At 44.9% G+C, this 18,197-nt stretch overlaps 1 protein-coding gene and 2 pseudogenes across 1 annotated transcript; 1 reads left to right on the top strand and 2 right to left on the bottom strand.

Moving 5' to 3' along the window:
* Positions 1 to 401: 401 nt before the first annotated feature.
* LOC102559256 (olfactory receptor 1052-like) lies at positions 402 to 1,337 on the top strand. The gene has a single exon (XM_006270455.1). It carries the CDS (start codon positions 402 to 404, stop codon positions 1,335 to 1,337), a length of 936 nt encoding a protein of 311 aa, XP_006270517.1.
* Positions 1,338 to 7,374: 6,037 nt separating this feature from the next.
* On the bottom strand, positions 7,375 to 8,325 carry LOC102559018 (olfactory receptor 9S13-like; annotated as a pseudogene).
* Positions 8,326 to 16,981: 8,656 nt separating this feature from the next.
* On the bottom strand, positions 16,982 to 17,927 carry LOC132251906 (olfactory receptor 5I1-like; annotated as a pseudogene).
* Between the last annotated feature and the right edge of the window lie 270 nt (positions 17,928 to 18,197).

The following is an 18,197-nucleotide window of genomic DNA, read 5'->3' as shown; positions in this document are numbered from 1 at the left end:
GATCTGGTGTAATGTCTGTGTGTGTATTTGAAGTGCAACTTGTATCTGAGTCTGAATTGAGGAAAAAAAAATGAAATAAATAGGTTTCTAACTTCCTCTGCCATTTCAATAGCTAGCTTTTCTATGTCTTGGGACTTCCTAAGATTCAAACATCCTGAATCTCTATCTTCCAGGCAACACCCAGTTTCCAGCATGAAAATTACTGTCTTGCTGCAGGATTTTTTTCTGAATAGTAGTGGCTTCCTGTGACCATCTCAAGTGATCATCATCTGCCCTGTCCCACAGCACGACTCTTCAAAGAGCTTTTCTAGACTTCTATGGGGGTAAAAAACGAACCTGGATTCATTTGTATACTCTTACAAAGGAACAAACTAGATAGTTAAATCTTTGCAACACCTTCTATGGCAGCAGCAAATTGCACACCCGTTACCAACTTCATCTTGGTTGGATTCAGCAAGCACTCGGAGCTGCGGCTCCTCCTCATCTTCCTCTTTTTGCTGATCTACACACTGATTCTGTTGGGGAACATCAGCATGATTGTCCTTATCCGTGCTGACCCCTGCCTGAGCTCCCCCATGTACTTCTTCCTCATGAACCTCTCCATCCTGGACCTCTGTTATGCCTCTGTCATTGCCCCAAAAGTGCTGGCCAATTTACTGGTACAGAGCAGAACCATTTCCTACAGTGGATGTGCTGCCCAGATGTTCTTCTTCTCTGTCTTTGTTGCCACCGAAGGGGTCTTGTTAGCAGTCATGGCATATGATCGCTTCCATGCCATCTGCTACCCACTCCAGTACCAGGTCAGCATGTCAAGAAATGTCTGCATGCAGCTGGTGCTTGGCTCTTATTTCTGTGGTTGTCTCAACTCCTCAATTCACACCAGCTTGGCTTTCAGGTTAGACTTTTGTGGCCCCAATGAGATTTACCACTTCTTCTGTGATCTGCCTGCCCTCCTGAAACTTTCTCAAAGTGACACCAGCCTTAATGAGGTTGTGATGATTATTGTCTCAGCTTCCCTTATCGTCAGCACTATCTTAGTCATCCTCATCTCCTATGCATATATTGTCTCCACCATCCTGAGGATCCGTTCCAGAGAGGGCAGGTATAAGGCTTTCTCCACCTGTGCCTCCCATATGACGGCTGTTGCATTGTTTTATGCCACTGTTTTCTTCATGTATGCACTGCCCAGTGCAGTATCTTCCCCAGGTGAAAATCAGGTGGTTTCTGTGTTCTACACGCTTGTCATCCCCATGCTGAACCCCATGATCTACAGCCTAAGGAATAAGGATGTGAAAGAGGCACTGAAAAGGAGAAGGGGATGGAAATGTCATTTGTAGGAACCTTCCTTAAGAGTCATTTGCATCTGATGATATCTGCAGAGCGCTGATGTCTTGGAGCATCTTGAACGTTGACAGTATTGGTTGGCAAAATAAAACAGCCAACAGGAAGGGAGGCAGCGGGGTACAGGGGAGGGAGGGGAATGGGAATGTGAGGCGGGGTTACTGGTGGCCATGCCCCACCTCGGTGAAGGCTATTGTTGTGAAGTAAGAAAGCAGCCCTGGGCCCAGAGCAGGGAGTGTGGGGGCAGCAGCTGGAAGCTCTGGGTGCTGCAGAGGAGCAATTATTTTGCAGTAGAGCGCTGCACAGTGCAGGGCAGACACAATGTGTGTATCCCCACATGCCACCAGTCCCTGCCACCAAAGGCCACCATGGACTGCATTCAATTTCATGGGCCTGCTGAGACCTGTGGGCTCTAGGTTGATCACTAGTTTGAGTGAATCTGATGGCGCACACATACAGTGCAGACGTTAAGCACAGATGGAGATTCAGGATGTTTGAATCTTAGGAAGTCACAAGACATAGAAAAGCTAGCTTTTGAAATATCATAGGAAGTTGGAACCCTATTTCTTTCAGTTCTTTCCTCCTTTCAGACTCAGATACAAGTTGCACTTCACATACACACACAGACATTACACCAGATCACTCAGTCTTCTCCACCACTGAATTTATCCTTAGAAGTGGAAATATTTCATCTTCTGCCTGTAGTAAAAAGAATCTGCCGGAGAGCTCTTAGCACATTCTTCTACAAAACCTGTAACCCTAAATATGTTCTTGTTCAGCAAATCTTGTATCTGGTTGTTTTTTAAGGTTAAAAAAAAAACAACAACCCCAAACCAATGGAGGATGTACTATATTTAGACAAAATAGTCCAATTCTCTAATTCTCCCCTTAATTACATCAATGTTAGCCACTGAAATTTTTCACATGCCTCTACACCACATCCTTGGTGTTCTCCTGGTAAAATGACTCCCCAATTCCCACTCACATGCACTAAAATCTATATGGCTTGATTTAGGTCCTGGCTGGGATAGCACTGTGCATAGGGTTGGGCCACCAAGATCACCATGGTCAAATTTTCAGTGACACTATACAAATCATGTATGTATAAAGACCTTTTGGGGTTTAAGAATGAGGTGTGTGGCCATTTTAATCCAGAAAAGGTATGCCCTAGGTCCCATAAATCTGAAAGTACACTGCTATAGGTCCTTCAAGGAGTGGGACTGAAGCTCTGTCTTTCTTGTCAGTCCTTTCCTGAGGCAGGAGAAATATAACACTTCCTGTTTGTAAGTCTAACATAGTGGACTACAAACTTGGGTGAACTCTGTACTTGTTACTATCATGCAAATAGATATCTTCCCTAAGAATCCATCCATTTAGAGCAGTGTTGAAGGACTAATATTGTACTACAGGTTTAAGTCGGGACAGAATGGATTAAACAAGACTCCAGTTCAAAGGACTTGGTTTGTTTGTTCTCTGCCAGGCGGTAATTTTTTTTAGGGAAACAATCCGTAAAATCTTTCTGGCAGCAGAAAGTGACAAAATAAGGCATCACAATGTGGTGGTAACAAAAGGTAGTAAGGAGTTGTGCCACTTTTTTTAAGGTACATGGGCGACTGCTGCCTCGAGTTGGGCAGGGTGTATGTCAGTGACTGGGTGGGGTGGGTCCCTTGGAGATGGATCTCACTGACCCGGGGGAAGGCGTCCCCCGCAGGCGATCTCACTCACCAAAAAACGACATGGTTGCTTTTGCTGGTGGTCCTGCTCTCTGGCCGGCGCTCGCAGCGGGGGGCACCGGTGCTCCAGCCTGCCCCCCTGCCTTTCGCTTAAACAGAGAGCGCTGCCTGACAGGGGGTGCACCAGCGCTCTCAAGGGGTGCACGTGCACCTCTGCACACCCCCTACGCAGCTCCACTCTTAAGGTAGATGTCTATTTGCATCATTAGTACGAGTGCATGGGCAGCAAGAGCATAAAGGGTTATTTTCTGCTTAATGCTACTGTTACTGTAGCATTGTGCAAATGCCCTGGCATTTCCAGTTCAGGATTAGGCCCCCTCTGGGTGCATGCCTGATATTCCCCTCCTGTGGAGATGCACCCCTGGGATCTCCAAGGTGTGCTTCTGGAAACAAGGAAAGTCATGGTCCCACCTTGGTCAGGCACACTTGTGGCAATATCTGGGAGCCCTGGAGATTTCCCAGGGTGCCTTTCTGGAAGTGGGCAACATAACACATCAGTCATTGGCCTGCAAGATCCATGGGCCTGATACTGTGTAATATGTTTTTTTCCTCATTAAGTAGATCAGCTGTGCTGGAACATATCCAAGCTCACCTGGTCCCTTCATTTGGCTCATCTGTTTCTAACCAGAGGGATCTGACTAAAGTGTGTGCTAAGATCCAAAGTAGCCGTAGGAACATCCCACAGGCTATCAGGCAATGCAAGTACTGTGCATGTTCACCTCTGATGCTTACAACATGTCTCTAAAGAGCCAGTACTTTTCCAGTGATGTTAGCACTTAGTGTTGCCACCACTTACGGCATTTGCAGCCTTGAGATTTGAGGAATGGCTTCTGTGCTACCAAGCAGTTCTGCTGACCTAGGGCAGCTATACACATCCCAGATGTTTGCTCCTGTGTGTGCAATTTAGCAGAAGTCAGAGCAGACTCGATTAATGTGTGCCAATTAGCATGTCTTGGCAGGCTGTATATCACAGTCATTTAGTGTCTCCACACTTCAGAATGGTGGCAGGGTGCTTGTTAAAGAAAGTTTAGTTAAAGCAGCCCTGCTGTCATTTTGCAGCATGGGGATACTGAATACATGTTAATTTTCTGTGGGAGGTGGGTAGGGGTGGGGTGGTAGAAATGTGTTTGCCACAAAATCTAAAGCAGTGGTTCCCAAACTCTGACAGATTGTGCACCACCAATGTAAAATGATACGTCCTTAAGTACCACCAGCAAACTTTTCATTAGAACCTTAAATACCATCTGAAAATTTTTGCCATATAAGGCAAAATATAATTAATCTGTTAATGTGTATCACTGACAGGTTGTCTGTGTACCACTGGTGGTACGTGTACCACAGATTGGGAACTGCTGAACTAAAGCAAAGACTAGATTTTCAGAGGGAAACCTAGGGTATTAATCACACCATAACTCATCAAGGGGTGTCTGTTTAACTTCCTTGGGATCTTTGAACCCAAAAACATTACTGGAAAAAAATCTTTTTTCATAACACGATGGATAAGATCTTTCTGGAAGTAAGATCCAGGATACATATACTGGGTGTCTGCATCAGTGGTAAAGAAATCACGTATTCCTGAAAATGGGGTATAAAACTTCTTGTGTGAGAGAGCATGTAACAAAAATGTAGTAACACACAGCGGGCATGTCTAGAGCTGCAATTCATGCACCTGAATGTTAGGTCCGTAAAATTCAGGCACATTAAACTGCCCTGGGCACACGTCTTCACAGGGACCTATACACGTGCAGTGAGGCTGCTCTGATGCGTTGTAATTACAATGCATCAGAGCAGACTTGATTAATCAAGTCTGCTGGAGTGTGGTAATTACCGTGCTCCAGCAGACTCCAGCATCACGTGTATCAGCGTCCCCACACTGAAAAATGGCAATGTGGGTACTCTACCCAAAGCACATTTGATGAGCTTTAGTTAAAGCTTCCTCACTGCCATTTTTCAGTGCAGAGATGCTGATACATGTGGCACCCCGGGTGCTTAATTAGAGCGGCTTGGAACTACTCTAATTAAAGCACACCCCGGCCCACTCCGGGAGCACATCTATAAACGCCCTATCTGTGCCCAGGTTGGCAGCTAATTAGGTCCAACAGGAGCAGCCTAATCTAGGGCTGCTCCTGCCCTGCTCTGCCCCACTGTAGCAGCCAGGGGGAGCTCCAGGCTCCGGCCACAGGTGCCCGGGTGCCAGTCCCCAGGCTGGCAGGAAGTATGGGGGAGTCAGCCTCAGGCTGGCAGGGGGATGTGAGTCCTGGGCTCTGGGGAGCAGAGCAAGATTTGTCTGGAGGCAGCTTTGAGGGGTGAGGAGCTCAGGCCTAGCCCTGAGCTTTGCGTTGCTCAGAGCTGCTCCTGGTGTCGGGGATGGCTCCTTCCCCACCCCTAAGCAGAGCTGCAATTGTGGCCCCTGCTGCCTCAGCTAACCAGGATAAATTATCTCCTGGGTCAGCATCTACATGTGCATTCAGAAACATTAACATAAAGCAATGTTGTCTAGTATCTCTACCTGTTGGTACTAGCCAACGGTGCTTTATATTAAGCTACTGTGCAGTAATTGCTGCAAACGGTTAGACAGGGATGCTTTACTACACATTAGATAAGTCTACTGCACAGTAGAGTGCATATGTAGGTGGGCCCAGTGAGTGTAATAACAAATTGTATATGGCTTTATTTTTCTAATAATGTTTTTGGAGGGATAGAAAAGAAATCCCAATGCTGTGTGAAGTCTTTCTATTAACTATATTTATCACCTGTTTTAGTTTGAGGAAACCGCCTGGATGCTGATTTTTGGAACTATTGTATGAAATGCAGGTAGTGTCTCTGTAGAAAACACTTGGAGCCATATCCTCTTCTATCTATCAGATGCCTTAGTGTCATTGCTACTCAAGTCTTTGAACCTCTATAAACTCTCTCCTTTGCCCCAGGTTGAGGTGACAGGCCTGGCTTCTGATTTAGGTGAAAACATGTATTTCGACCATTTTTAGATTAAATCCCTAGGCCACAGGCTTCCTATCTGGTTCCTAAGTGTGGCTCAGCTGGGTGTGATAGCTGCTAGCGTCCACCTTCAGGAATCTGTGATAACCGTAGCAGGAGCTTGCAGTGATGTACAGAAATAAAGGGTGAGATTCTTATTTCACTGATTGTGCAGATATGACTCCATCCTGTTCAAGTCATTGGAAGACCATTACAGGCTTAATGTATTGTAACACACATTCCTCTTACCCTACAGACAAAAATTTCAAAAAGGAGCAGAGAGGACCACCCTTGCCTACAGTATTATTTTTCACGGGCGTAAGCTGGGTGGAATAGGATTGCATTTAGAGACCTGTAAGAGTGAAATAGGATTTGGGCCAAAGTCTGAAATGAAGCATTTTTTATTCATTCTTGAAAAGGTCCAAAACATCGAAGTCAAACATACAAAGGTTAAGTTGCAGGAAGGCAAGTTGAGGTTAGATATCAGGACGAGTAGGAAAATAGAGGAACAGTGGAACAGGCTAGCCGAAGAGGTTGTAGGATCTCCATGCTTACACATTTTTCAGACCTGGGTAGAAAAAGCCTTGGCCGGCATGAGATAGTTGGGGATGGTCCTGTTTTGAGCAGGAGGTTGGAAGAGATGACCTCCTGAGGTGCCTTCTAACCCTCTTTTTCTATGATTCCATGATTTAGGAAAATGGGCTAACACAGTAGAAGGCATAGATACACACACACACTGCCACGCATACACACATACAAGTACACACAAGCGTGGAAAGGGACATGTAAATCGCAGTAGAAGGCATAGATACACACTCACTGCCATGCACACACACATACAAGTACACACAAGCGTGGAAAGGGACATGTAAATCGCAGTAGAAGGCATAGATACACACTCACTGCCATGCACACACACATACAAGTACACACAAGCATGGAAAGGGACATGTAAATCAGCATTCTCTTGGGGTGATTTCATAATATTGCAAATGTTCCTCAATACTCAAGGAAATTTGGGTCCAGTATGTGGGGTGAGATGCACTTTGAAAGTAAACAAAAGGATTAAAAATGTGAAAAAGATTATAAATAGGTGGGGTGTCTTACTGTAAAAAAAAAAAAAAAATCATTCTTGTAATGTCACAGCATAATGTTAGGAGAGTCTTAAAAACTCAGATAGAAACATGAATAATAGACAGAGAGATGGTTATGAATGAAAATGATGTAGAGAGAGACAGATGGACTGATGCATGGAAACACTAATTTGTTATTTCTCTGCTGTTTGCTTGGAAATGTAGATTAGCTGCATATTTAGAAAAAAGTCTTATCTTAAAATCATTTTTCTACCTATCATCCTCCTTAAAGCATCTTTCACATCCTTGTTCCTGAGGCTGTAAATGAAGGGATTCAACATTGGGATGACAAGGGTATAAAACACAGACACCACCTTGCTCAGATGTGGGGAAGATAGAAAACCTGGCTGAGCATACATAAAGGAAACAGTTGCAAAAAATAAACCCACAGCCACCATGTGGGAGGAGCAGGTGGATAAGGTCCTGAGCCTGCCCTTGGCAGAGTGAATCCTGAGAATGGCATAGATGATGTAGGTGCAGGAGATGAGAATGATTCCCGAGGTACTCGCTATGATGAAGCCACATATAACAAACAGTACCAGTTCATTGATGTGCATACCAGGGGTGCAGGTCAAAGTTAGCAAGGGGGGAACATCACAGAAGAAATGGTTGAGCTCTTTAGGCCCACAGTAGCTCAGTGCAAAGGTGAAGCTGGTTTACACAATAGAATTGGTGCCACCACAGATATAGGAGACCACAATGAGCTGAATGCAGACTCTTTTGGACACAGTGACAGAATAGAGGAGTGGGTTGCAGATGGCTATGTATCGATCATATGCCATTGCTGTCAGGATGAAGGCTTCTGTGGTGACAAAGAGAGCAAAAAAGAACAACTGAGCAGCACATCCATTGTAGGAAATGGTTTTGCTGCCTTGTAGGAAGGTGGCCATGGCTTTGGGGGCAATGGTTGAGGAATAGCAGAAGTCTAGGAGTGACAGGTTCATGAGGAAGAAATACATGGGGGTGTGAAGATGAGGGTCGATTCGAATGATGAGAACCATAATAGTGTTTCCTAGCACGGTGGCCATGTAAAACACAAGGAACACCACAAAGGGCAGGACCTGAGTCGCAGGACCACTCCTGAATCCCAGCAGGATGAATTCTGTTACCATGCTGCGGTTCTTCTCCCCCATAGACTCCATAGCTCATCTCTGCTGGGGGGGAAAATAGTGTAAGGATGAAGGAGATAGCAAAGTGGCTAGATGGATTGCAGAATGCTTAAATTCCCTTTGGGCTTATTGTGACAGAGCCCTTCAAAAGTTACTTAAACCTTGACTTAATAAATCTACAGCAAATCTACTGAAATTTGGAGTTTTCTACAATGAAGCTATTACTACTTATAATTTCTCCTTATAATAACAATTGGGAAAAGTGCCCTTGGGTGAATACTAGCAAAATTTTCTAGTGCCTCATGTCATTAATTGATCTCCTTTTGAAATTAAGTGTTTTTTCACCTTGCTATGTTTGGTGGAAAGTGGCTGCCAGTCAGTACATGGATATTAAACTGGGAGGCTGCAGCAGGGGGATGCAATGTGACTATTATCATATTCCAAACCCAACAACTTTTCATTGAACTAGAGCATATATCTGCCTATAGATGCCAGGATGAACAAACACTCAACAAATACTTAAAAGGATGAGTTCAGAGTTCCACCATATGGCATCTTACCAACCGTGGCACATGTACCATAGCTGAAGAGCAGCAATACCTGTATCCTTCAATTATGTCCATGAAATATCAGCTCATTAGGTATGAAATCAGTGGAGGTTGGAATGAAGGCGATTGTGAAAATCACCCTGGAGTGACTGTCTGTACTTTAACGCACTTCATTGCTCTGAAAAATGTGCCCCAAACTCCTTTGGTGTTTCTGAACATGCCAACCTCATGTAAGCAGAAGGGAAAGGACTGGGTACTTGATAAAGACTGGCCATTCAGTTCACCTTCCCACCTACCTTTCGTATATTTACCAGGCTTGCACAATAGGCTGAGACATCTTGTTTTTTGGAATCTCAGCAATTGTTTTAAGAGAACATTGGATTTATAATGAAATAAATATTTTCACATACATTGCCAGCTGTCCAAAAGTATGGAATTAGTTACATACATAAATAAATGCATAAAACCCAAAGAGAAAAAAAAAAAGAGAACTTCATTAAGAACATGGTACTTAGGAGAACCACTAGTTTTCTTTACAATATTAGAAAGTGTTTAGCTTTTCAATAAAAAGTAAGCATTTTCATTTTGAAAAATAGGACCAACTGCATTGCCAAAATATGAAAATACACAAAGTAGCCAGGTTGAGTCAGCATATGCCTACCACCCAATAGTCTTTTTGTATGCACTGAAGAAATTGAATGAAGAATCTTCTGCATTTTGTCAGCTTTTCCTCATCTATAACACTATCATAATGCACAGAAAAGCTTCCCAGTGCCTTCACTATCCTAGCCAATAGGTACCAGAAAGAAAGGCTTACCTCAGCTTCTTTTAACTCAGTCTATTTTGGAGCTTTCTGGGCCTACCTCAGATGTGCTTGTATCCACAGGTTGGCATGTTTCATTGCCACCTAATTCTAGGATCCGGGCAGTGAATTTGCCTTCATCTTGCTACATGACCTGGGATCTTTACTGCCCTAGAAATCTTTTCTGCCAAGCTCAAGAGCTGGGACTGTCCTAGCAGTTATATTGAAGGGAATTGTTTTGAATCTTGGCAAAGGGCAGATGCTTTGAAAGAGGAGGAGAGTGGTGCTTCCCTTCCTAGCAAAGGGCCTTGAGGTCTCCGGAGGAAAGGTGCTACGAGATCACTCAGGACTGCAGTGAGCTTCTCCCTGGTGACAGAGATGTGTTTCTAGTCCCTGCCTTGTGGACCTGTCCTGGAGAGAACTGGAGAGGCACTAGATAGATGTCCCTGGATGAATACGATGAAAATATTATCTCATTCAAATCAACAGGACTCAGATGGGCTTTAGCTCCATGTATGGGGGGAAAGGGAGGAATTCCCATGGCTTAGGGTGGCCGTTAGTTAGGCTAGGATTTGTAGTAAGTTTCTTTGAACTTTAGAAAATCATTTGAAATCCTGGGTGAAAATAACGACTGGTAGTCAAACCTGAAAGGAAGGTTAGAGAGGGACAGTATTGGCCAAAGTTGAGGAGCAGTTAATTCAGGCACTGGACAATAGCGTTTGTAAGGAATAAGCTAAACAGCTTGCCATCCTTAACAAAGGTGACATAATCAACAGTTATGGCTTTGGCAACACCCGACACAGACTGAGAAGATGAAGTGTTGCCCATGTCTAATGGGTGAGCAGACAAAGCTAGGCGTCCAGGCAGATGAGCTTTAGCCCCATATATGGGAAAGAGGAGGAGATCCCACAACCTTGGCTGGCCCTGAATTGGGCTAGGAGTTGTAGAAAGTTTATCTGAACTTTAGAAAATCATTTGAAAGCCTGATTGAGGGTAATGACTTGTAGTCTGAACCTGAAAGGAAGGTGAGAGAGAGAGAGATCGAGCACTGGCAAAGGTTTAGGAGCAGCTAGTTGAGGCACTGGAGTCTGAAGTGCCATGGATGAGGAATAAGCTAAACAGTTCAACTCTCCATGGAGCAGGATTGTAGAGTCAACATTTCATTAGTAATGTTCAGGCTGAAATGCACCAAGTGACAGTATGAAGCGTGGCCAGAGAAGAGGCGTGTAATAAGGTAGTGGCACCTCCTTGTTCGTTTAAGACGGTAACAGCTTGGAAGGCCTCTTGCAGGTGGCCAAAGGGGTTGATGGAGGACTCAGCTGACCAGCAGCAGGCCAGGCTGGAGCCATATGAGCACTGAGCCTGAGCTGGTCAAGCTGCCTTGTCCTGAGGAGAGGAAACCTTAGCAGCACAACAGCTGGGCTTGTGAAGTGATTGTGGGACTGAGCAAGCAATGCTGCAGCCTGGAGAGCAAGAGAAGGGTACTGGGATAGAGAGAGGCTCATTTCTACAGCCCGCTGGACTTGATTTTATATGAGACCCAGGTAGTGTTTGGGGCCTGCCAGAGGGCCTTTCTGTATTATTAAGTTGTACTGGTAGCTTAGCCTTGATCCTTGCCTGGACAGGGTCAAATTCCCATGGGCAGCCTGCCTATCTCAAGTTTCAATAAGAACAAGGCTTGGTGGGTGAGCAAGAGAGAGGGCGATATTAGAGTTAGAGCCAGGCAGGAGTTGTGCGTGAGCCTGCTACAAGGCCTCTCCAGGGGAAAAAGTGAAAGCGCTGACCCATGCAGTATAAGATCTGGGACAAAATATCTCATGGGTATTAGTAAGTCCACAAGGCCAAAGCTGTTTTCTGCCAAAGAGGATTTGAAAATGAGAAAGGGGCCAGGAAGGTTAAACCCCCGAAGTTGAGCCGATGCGGGGAACCCAGTTAGGTCTGTGTTTCCTGCCAGTTTGTGAATTTTGTACTTGGGTCCTTTGGGAAGGTAGAAAACAAGAGATCTATCCAGTTGTTCCTCTATTGCATGGGGGTTTGTCTGGTCTGGATTAGAGCCTGAGAAAATACAAATGGCTTCCTACACGACCATTTGCCAGCCTGTTCAGTTTGTGCTGGATGCATCAGCAAGTGTGTGCACTACTCAGAAATTATCATGTGTCACAATGAGTATTTTATGTAGGGAAGGATCGAATGTGTTTTCATTTGTTCAATCAACAAGGTGGTGAATATTTAAGAGAGACAGAAACCAAAGAGACTGAGAGAGTACAAGTTGGTACCAGGTGCAGTAGTGCACCCACTGAAAGCCTCACAGTTGATGGGCAGGTCCACAAGCTTTCAGTCTTAGGAGTCATGGCCATTTCCATCAATTCATCTACTAACTTAGAGCAAATCAAGTTAAGCATCAGTCAAGATAGTTCAAATTTCCTTTAAGTTTACCACTAGATGAAGGTTAATTGCATGCTGTGTAAATAAACAGAACAATGTTGGGTTGATTGTTAATCATTTTAATGAAGAGTTCAAGGGAATTTTTGATGAAATTACAAATCAATGTTGGATGAAGGTGTTGGGAGCCTGTGTTTGGATGGTCACCTTTTGCCCCTGGCATGTTTAATTTGAAGTTGTACTCATATCATTCTAAATTTTTTACAGTACACACATTGTGTTGTACCCTCTTTTTGCAATGTGGTGTTGGATAGAAAGTGTATATAACTGGTTTGAATGGGAAATGAAGAAGTGCAGCTACGTCCATTGTGTCTGCTGTAGACCAGTTGGGGCAAGACTAGATCTGCCCTCTGCTCTGCCATCAAGAACTTTCTAGGGTGGAGCAATGGGTTACCTCTCCAGGTACTGATGGAGGTTAGGGAAGAAAAAATGACTTTTTTTTTTGCATTTCCATAGCTGATTAGGGGTCAGCAGATACCCTGAACTTTCTCAGTCCTGATCCTCTCGGCTGGGACCCCTTAAGGTCAAGTACTGACCTCCTACATCCCAGTGATGCCAGCATCTTATAGATATCAGAGTGCATGTTTCAAACGGACAATAGAGCTGTGGCCTGAACCATGCTGAAGAGGTTAGCAACGCACTAAAGCTGGAGGATGTCAAGCATTTTGAAATGTCATGACAATTTCTCCCTAGTTCACAATTGTATGGGGCACCCTCCTGCTGCTGGTTTGCCTCTCCATTAATGGAGCCAGCTCAATACAGATCTCAAGGATCTGTCCATCTCCTAATTGTGCTGTCACATTATCATCGTTCCAGGTTCTCAGAATAATCTGTTGCCACCAGATAATGCTTGTCTCCTGGGTGCCGAAATTACAGTACATGGTCTGGAGATAATCTCTGAAAAGGCCCTTCTCCATGGTATGTCTTATTTCTTCCTGTTTGGACATGATGCTCTTAGGCTTGCAGAGCACATAACGCAGGTCAAGTGGGGCCTATCAAATGCCAGGCTCAAGAAGTCTTGAGTGACCATGCCATGGCACAGCACTTGGCATGAGTGGGACTTATGTAGCTGAATTCTGCTGCTAATCAAATGTTTTAGGCCAGCTCCCTGCGTTTGTCAGAATACCCATCCAGGGGCAGCAGAAGAGAGGGAGAATGGGAACGCATATGCCCTGGCCATTTGTTTTATCTAGTTGGGAATCCTGGTTTATGTAGGTTTATCTCTAGGTGAGAATCATTTGCAGACCTAATAGTGTTAATATTATAGGTGCCATTGAACAAATCCCAGGGTAACCCAGGTGCCACGCCACCATGGCTGAGAATCACTGTCCCTGTGTAAGCAACATAGCACATATCCTCCATCTCCTTGTTTCTATTGATAACCCTAGCCATGGTGCTACCCATGGCCAGATCTGGATTCAGGGTCCTGGGGTGCCAAATAGCCTTGGTCAACCTCCCAGCCCCTAAGGCTGAGCCACCTCTCCTTGGAGTGCTTGCCCCACACACTGGAGTATATACAGTCTAACTATTTACACAGATTATTATTTACAGCGCAGTCAACATATGAATGAGGTTAATAGCACAACAGGATATCAATAATCTAGTTGTGAAAGGCAAGTATCAATGAATTAAAATGCCCTATATAAATTGAATCAAAGACACCCTCAGTACATCTCCCCAGCTTAAACCTTGAGACTCCAGTGATTTTTCAGGAGGAGCACACAGAGTTAACACAAACATCAGCACTCCTTCACACTGGCAGCGCAATACCCATGGCTGGTGCTGCTGCTTTGGGAAGTCCTGCTCTCTGCCAGAGCCTCATGGGGAAGAGCAGCTGTCCTGTCTGTGGTAGCTGCAAAGAAACACACACTTCCCCTCTCCTCCAAAGCACCTTTCTCCAATTCCCAGACACGGGCCCTTGTACTGATAACTGAAACAACCCTGGGCTATCACCCACCTGGCCCCGGGCTGTTCTCAGTGAACTCTCCCCAGAGCCTGCCCAGACCAACACCCTGCCCTCCTAGGCAAGTGTATGGTACCACTCTTTTCCCTCCACATGGGTCCCTCTGCCTCACAGAGGGGAAAAAGGATACCAGGTTGTCTTCTCTCCATCACTAAAGGCAGGTTCACTTCTCAGGCAGGCTGCAGGGTGGTTTTTCCCCGAGCTCGGTGGTCCTGGGTTCCTTCCCTTCTCTGAGCCTGGCTGGGCTCCCTCCCCTCTCCTGCCTCACAAAGGAGCCAGTCACAAAGCATGCATAAGCTCTTGCAAGCAACAACTTTCTACAAACTTTCCTGCTCTGCCTTTGCAGGGACCCTGAGCCCTGCTGCAAATCCAGCAGCAGCTGTTACATGTTTAAGTAATTTTTGAGTAAGCTATATCTACCAGAAGGGTACTCATTATGGATTTAAGTCTTCCATAGACGGAGAAGTTATCCCTTCATATGCTAGATGCTTCCAATGATTATGTCCCCTCATTTTTAACAATGTATGTCTGAGTTTTAATTGGAATTGATTTGCAGTTAATTTACTGCTAGTGGCTTTTGTTACATCTGTGGCTTTCTTTCCTTGTATCAGAGTTCTTGTATTGTATCAGTCAGATTTTTCCTGATGGATGATTTCTTTGCCTTCATAACAACAGTATAAATAGTTTTATGCAGGCTCTACAAGGCAGGAAGAACAGTATTGTTCATAGATATTACCATGTCTAGAGATGTTAAAGTATTTGGGCATGAGCTATGTTACATTCAGGATGTATGAAGTGCAGCAGCCCTGTGAGCACTACTGTCCATTACTTATTACTTTTAAGACAAATATGGTGTAGTGTGTGTGCATGTGTATTTTATGTGCAACTTGTGTCTGAGTCTAAAACTGGGAAAAAAATGAAATAGCGGGCTCTAACTTCTAATGCATTTCAATAGCTAGCTTTTCTATCTCTTGTGACTTGCTGAGAATCAAAGATCCTGAATCTCTGTCTTCCATGGGGACAGCCAGTTTTAGGGGTGATGCATAGGGGGTGCAAGCAGGTGGACGTGCACCCCCTGAGTGTGGTGGTGCACCCCCTACAAAAAGGTGTAGGGAGGGTCCCAGTGCTTCCACCATGCTCCGTGCCCAAAGTTTACAGGAAGCCGCAGCCCAGCTCCTCTCTGGGCGGGTGAATGGCATTAAAAAGTTACTGCATGGCAAGACTTCTTATTGTGCATGGCCACACATGTGTGCAGCTTAGAGAGAACCTTGGTCAGGACCCTTGACCTGCACGGGCCCCTGTTGGCTCCCCTCCTGTGAGATCCCTCCCCAGTGGGAAACCCCTTTTCCCCACAACTCATGACTTCTGGTGTTGCAGGTCTGTCTCTGGCTCCAGCCAGGGTGGCTCTGAGCTGCACGGGCTCTCTCGCCCCATGTGGTGGCCGACTCATGGCTCAGTGCACCGCAGGTCTTATCCTTCTGCCCAGATAGGTTGGAGGCCTAGACCTCCTTGTGTGGTGCTGGAGTTAAATCAGGTCTTGACAGGCAGAGCTGGTTGGAAATTGGTGAACGCGTCTACTCGGAGCACTAGTTTTCCATCAAAATTGGTTTCAGTGGAAGGATTTAGCCAGTGTGATTTACAGGATAAAAGTTTCCAACTGTCACTACAGCTACTTGAAGAAACTTGAGACAGCTCCAGTCTTGGCTCATAGTTGTGTTTTTCTCCCATGACAAGAGCTGCAGTTGTCTAGAGCAGGGGTGGGCAAAATGCGGCCCAGGGGCCGGATGCACCCTGCCAGGCCATTCCATCTGGCCTGTGGGGCCCCTAAAAAACTTACAAAATTAGTATTTATCTGTCCCTGGCTGCCTGTCATGTGGCCCTCAGTGGCTTGCCAGAACTCAGTAAGCGACCCTCTGCCCAAAATAATAGCCCACCCCTGGTCTAGAGGGACAGAGGGTAATTGCTGTTGCAGTTTTTGTGCCCAAATGGGCACTATTGTCTTTCTACAGGTTTTGGTATCAATGTGTGGTTTGTACTTTTATTTCTTGCTCTGGCAAAATAAATTCATCCAAATGTGTACCTGCTGGTATTAAATCAGAGGGAGAGAACAGTCCTAGGTGCTGACTCGGAGGTGGAAAAAGATCAGCTGCCTCTGCAGGTACACAACCATGCCGAAGGCACCTACAGCCAGAAGTCCTTGCTGTCTCCATGTGTCATAGCTGCCTTGGGTGCCCAGCTGCCTTGTTTGGCTCTGGGCTCGGGTTTCCTTCAATTACTAATTCTGGAACAAAGGACAATTCTTGTTTGCCAGCAACATTTAGTTTCCATTGAGAACTGAGCAGCTACCTCCCATGGTGAAAACCTGAAAATACCAAGAGTTAAAATGCTCTTTTTTGACATAACATAGTCATTGAAATCAATGGTGAACCTGTAATTGACTGCAAGAGTGAATGTTTTTCCTATCCTTTTTTAAGCCTTTTATGAAATAGTAGGGTGTTTAGCTGTGGAGTCTGCCACTAAGAGGACACAGCCATACATGCACACAAGCAGGGAAGGGGAAATACAATTGGATTCTAGAATCTAGATCAGCATTGTTGTGTGATGATTTCAGTTGTGAAATTTGTGCTTAGAAAACAAATTCTCCTTAAAGCTCAAGGACATTTGGATCCACAGTTTGGGGTGAGACGCACTTAATAAAGAAAAAAGCCCCAGAAGGATTAAAAAACTTAAAATATGTCGGGCTGATTTACTATAATAAAACACTCATTCTTGTAATAACACAACATATTGTTAGGAGGGGCCTAAAAACTTAGGTCGATATGAATATAGAGTGAGAGTTGGATGCTAATGAAAATTACGCAGAGAGATGTACAGATGCATGCAAATATTTATTAATTACTTCTCACTTGATAGCTCCATATTGGCAGAAGAGGCTTATTTTGAAGTCATTTTCCTACCTATGATTTTCCTCAAAGCATCTTTCACATCCTTGTTCCTGAGGCTGTAGATGAAGGGATTCAACATGGGGATGACAAGGGTATAAAACACAGACACCACCTTGCTCCGATGTGGGGAAGACATTGAACTTGGCTGGGCATACATAAAGGAAACGGTTGCAAAAAATAAAGCCACAGCCACCATGTGGGAGGAGCAGGTGGATAAGGTCCTGGACCTGCCCTTGGCAACGAATCCTGAGAATGGCATAGATGATGTAGGCGTAGGAGATGAGAATGATTCCTGAGGTGATCACTATGATGAAGCCAGATAAAACAAACATTACCAGTTTATTGATGTAAATGTCGCTGCAGGACAGGTTTAGTAGCGGGGGACCATCACAGAAGAAATGGTTGATCTCTTTAGGCCCACAGTAGCTGAGTGAAAAGGTGAAGCTGGTTTCCACTAGAGAATGTGCACCACCACAGATATAGGAGGCAACAATGAGCTGAACACAGACCCTTTTGGACATGGTGACCGGATAGAGGAGTGGGTTGCAGATGGCTATGTATCGATCATATGCCATTGCTGTCAGGATGAAGGCTTCTGTGGTGACAAAGAGAGCAAAAAAGAACAACTGAGCAGCACATACATTGTAGGAAATGGTTTTTCTGCCTTGTAGGAAGGTGGCCATGGCTTTGGGGGCAATGGTTGAGGAGTAGCAGAGGTCTAGGAGTGACAGGTTCATGAGGAAGAAATACATGGGGGTGTGAAGACGAGGGTCGATTCGAATGATGAGAACCATGATAATGTTTCCTAGCACAGTGGCCGTGTAAATTAGAAGGAACACCACAAAGGGCAGGACCTGAGTCCCAGGTCCACTCCTGAATCCCAGCAGGATGAATTCTGTCACAGCTGTGTGGTTCTTCTCCCCTATAAACTCCATAGCTCATCTCTCCCTTGGGGGTTAAAAAATAGGTTAAAGATGGAGGACTAACCTTAATGTCCCTTTGTGTATGTCTGGCAGAAGCCTTCAGAAGTTACTTAAACCTTGACTTAATATGTCTACAGGATGTCTATTGAAATTCTGAGTTTTCTACTATGAAGCTATATCTCCATATCACTTCTCCATATAATAACAATTGTGCCTTTGGCAGAATATTAGCAAAATCTTCTAATTTCTCTTGTCATTCTCAGGTCTCCTTTTGGAATGATG

The sequence above is a fragment of the Alligator mississippiensis genome, chromosome 7 (genome assembly GCF_030867095.1).
Source record: "Alligator mississippiensis isolate rAllMis1 chromosome 7, rAllMis1, whole genome shotgun sequence".
Lineage (NCBI taxonomy): Eukaryota > Metazoa > Chordata > Crocodylia > Alligatoridae > Alligator > Alligator mississippiensis.
This window is presented reverse-complemented; position numbering and strand designations above follow the sequence as displayed.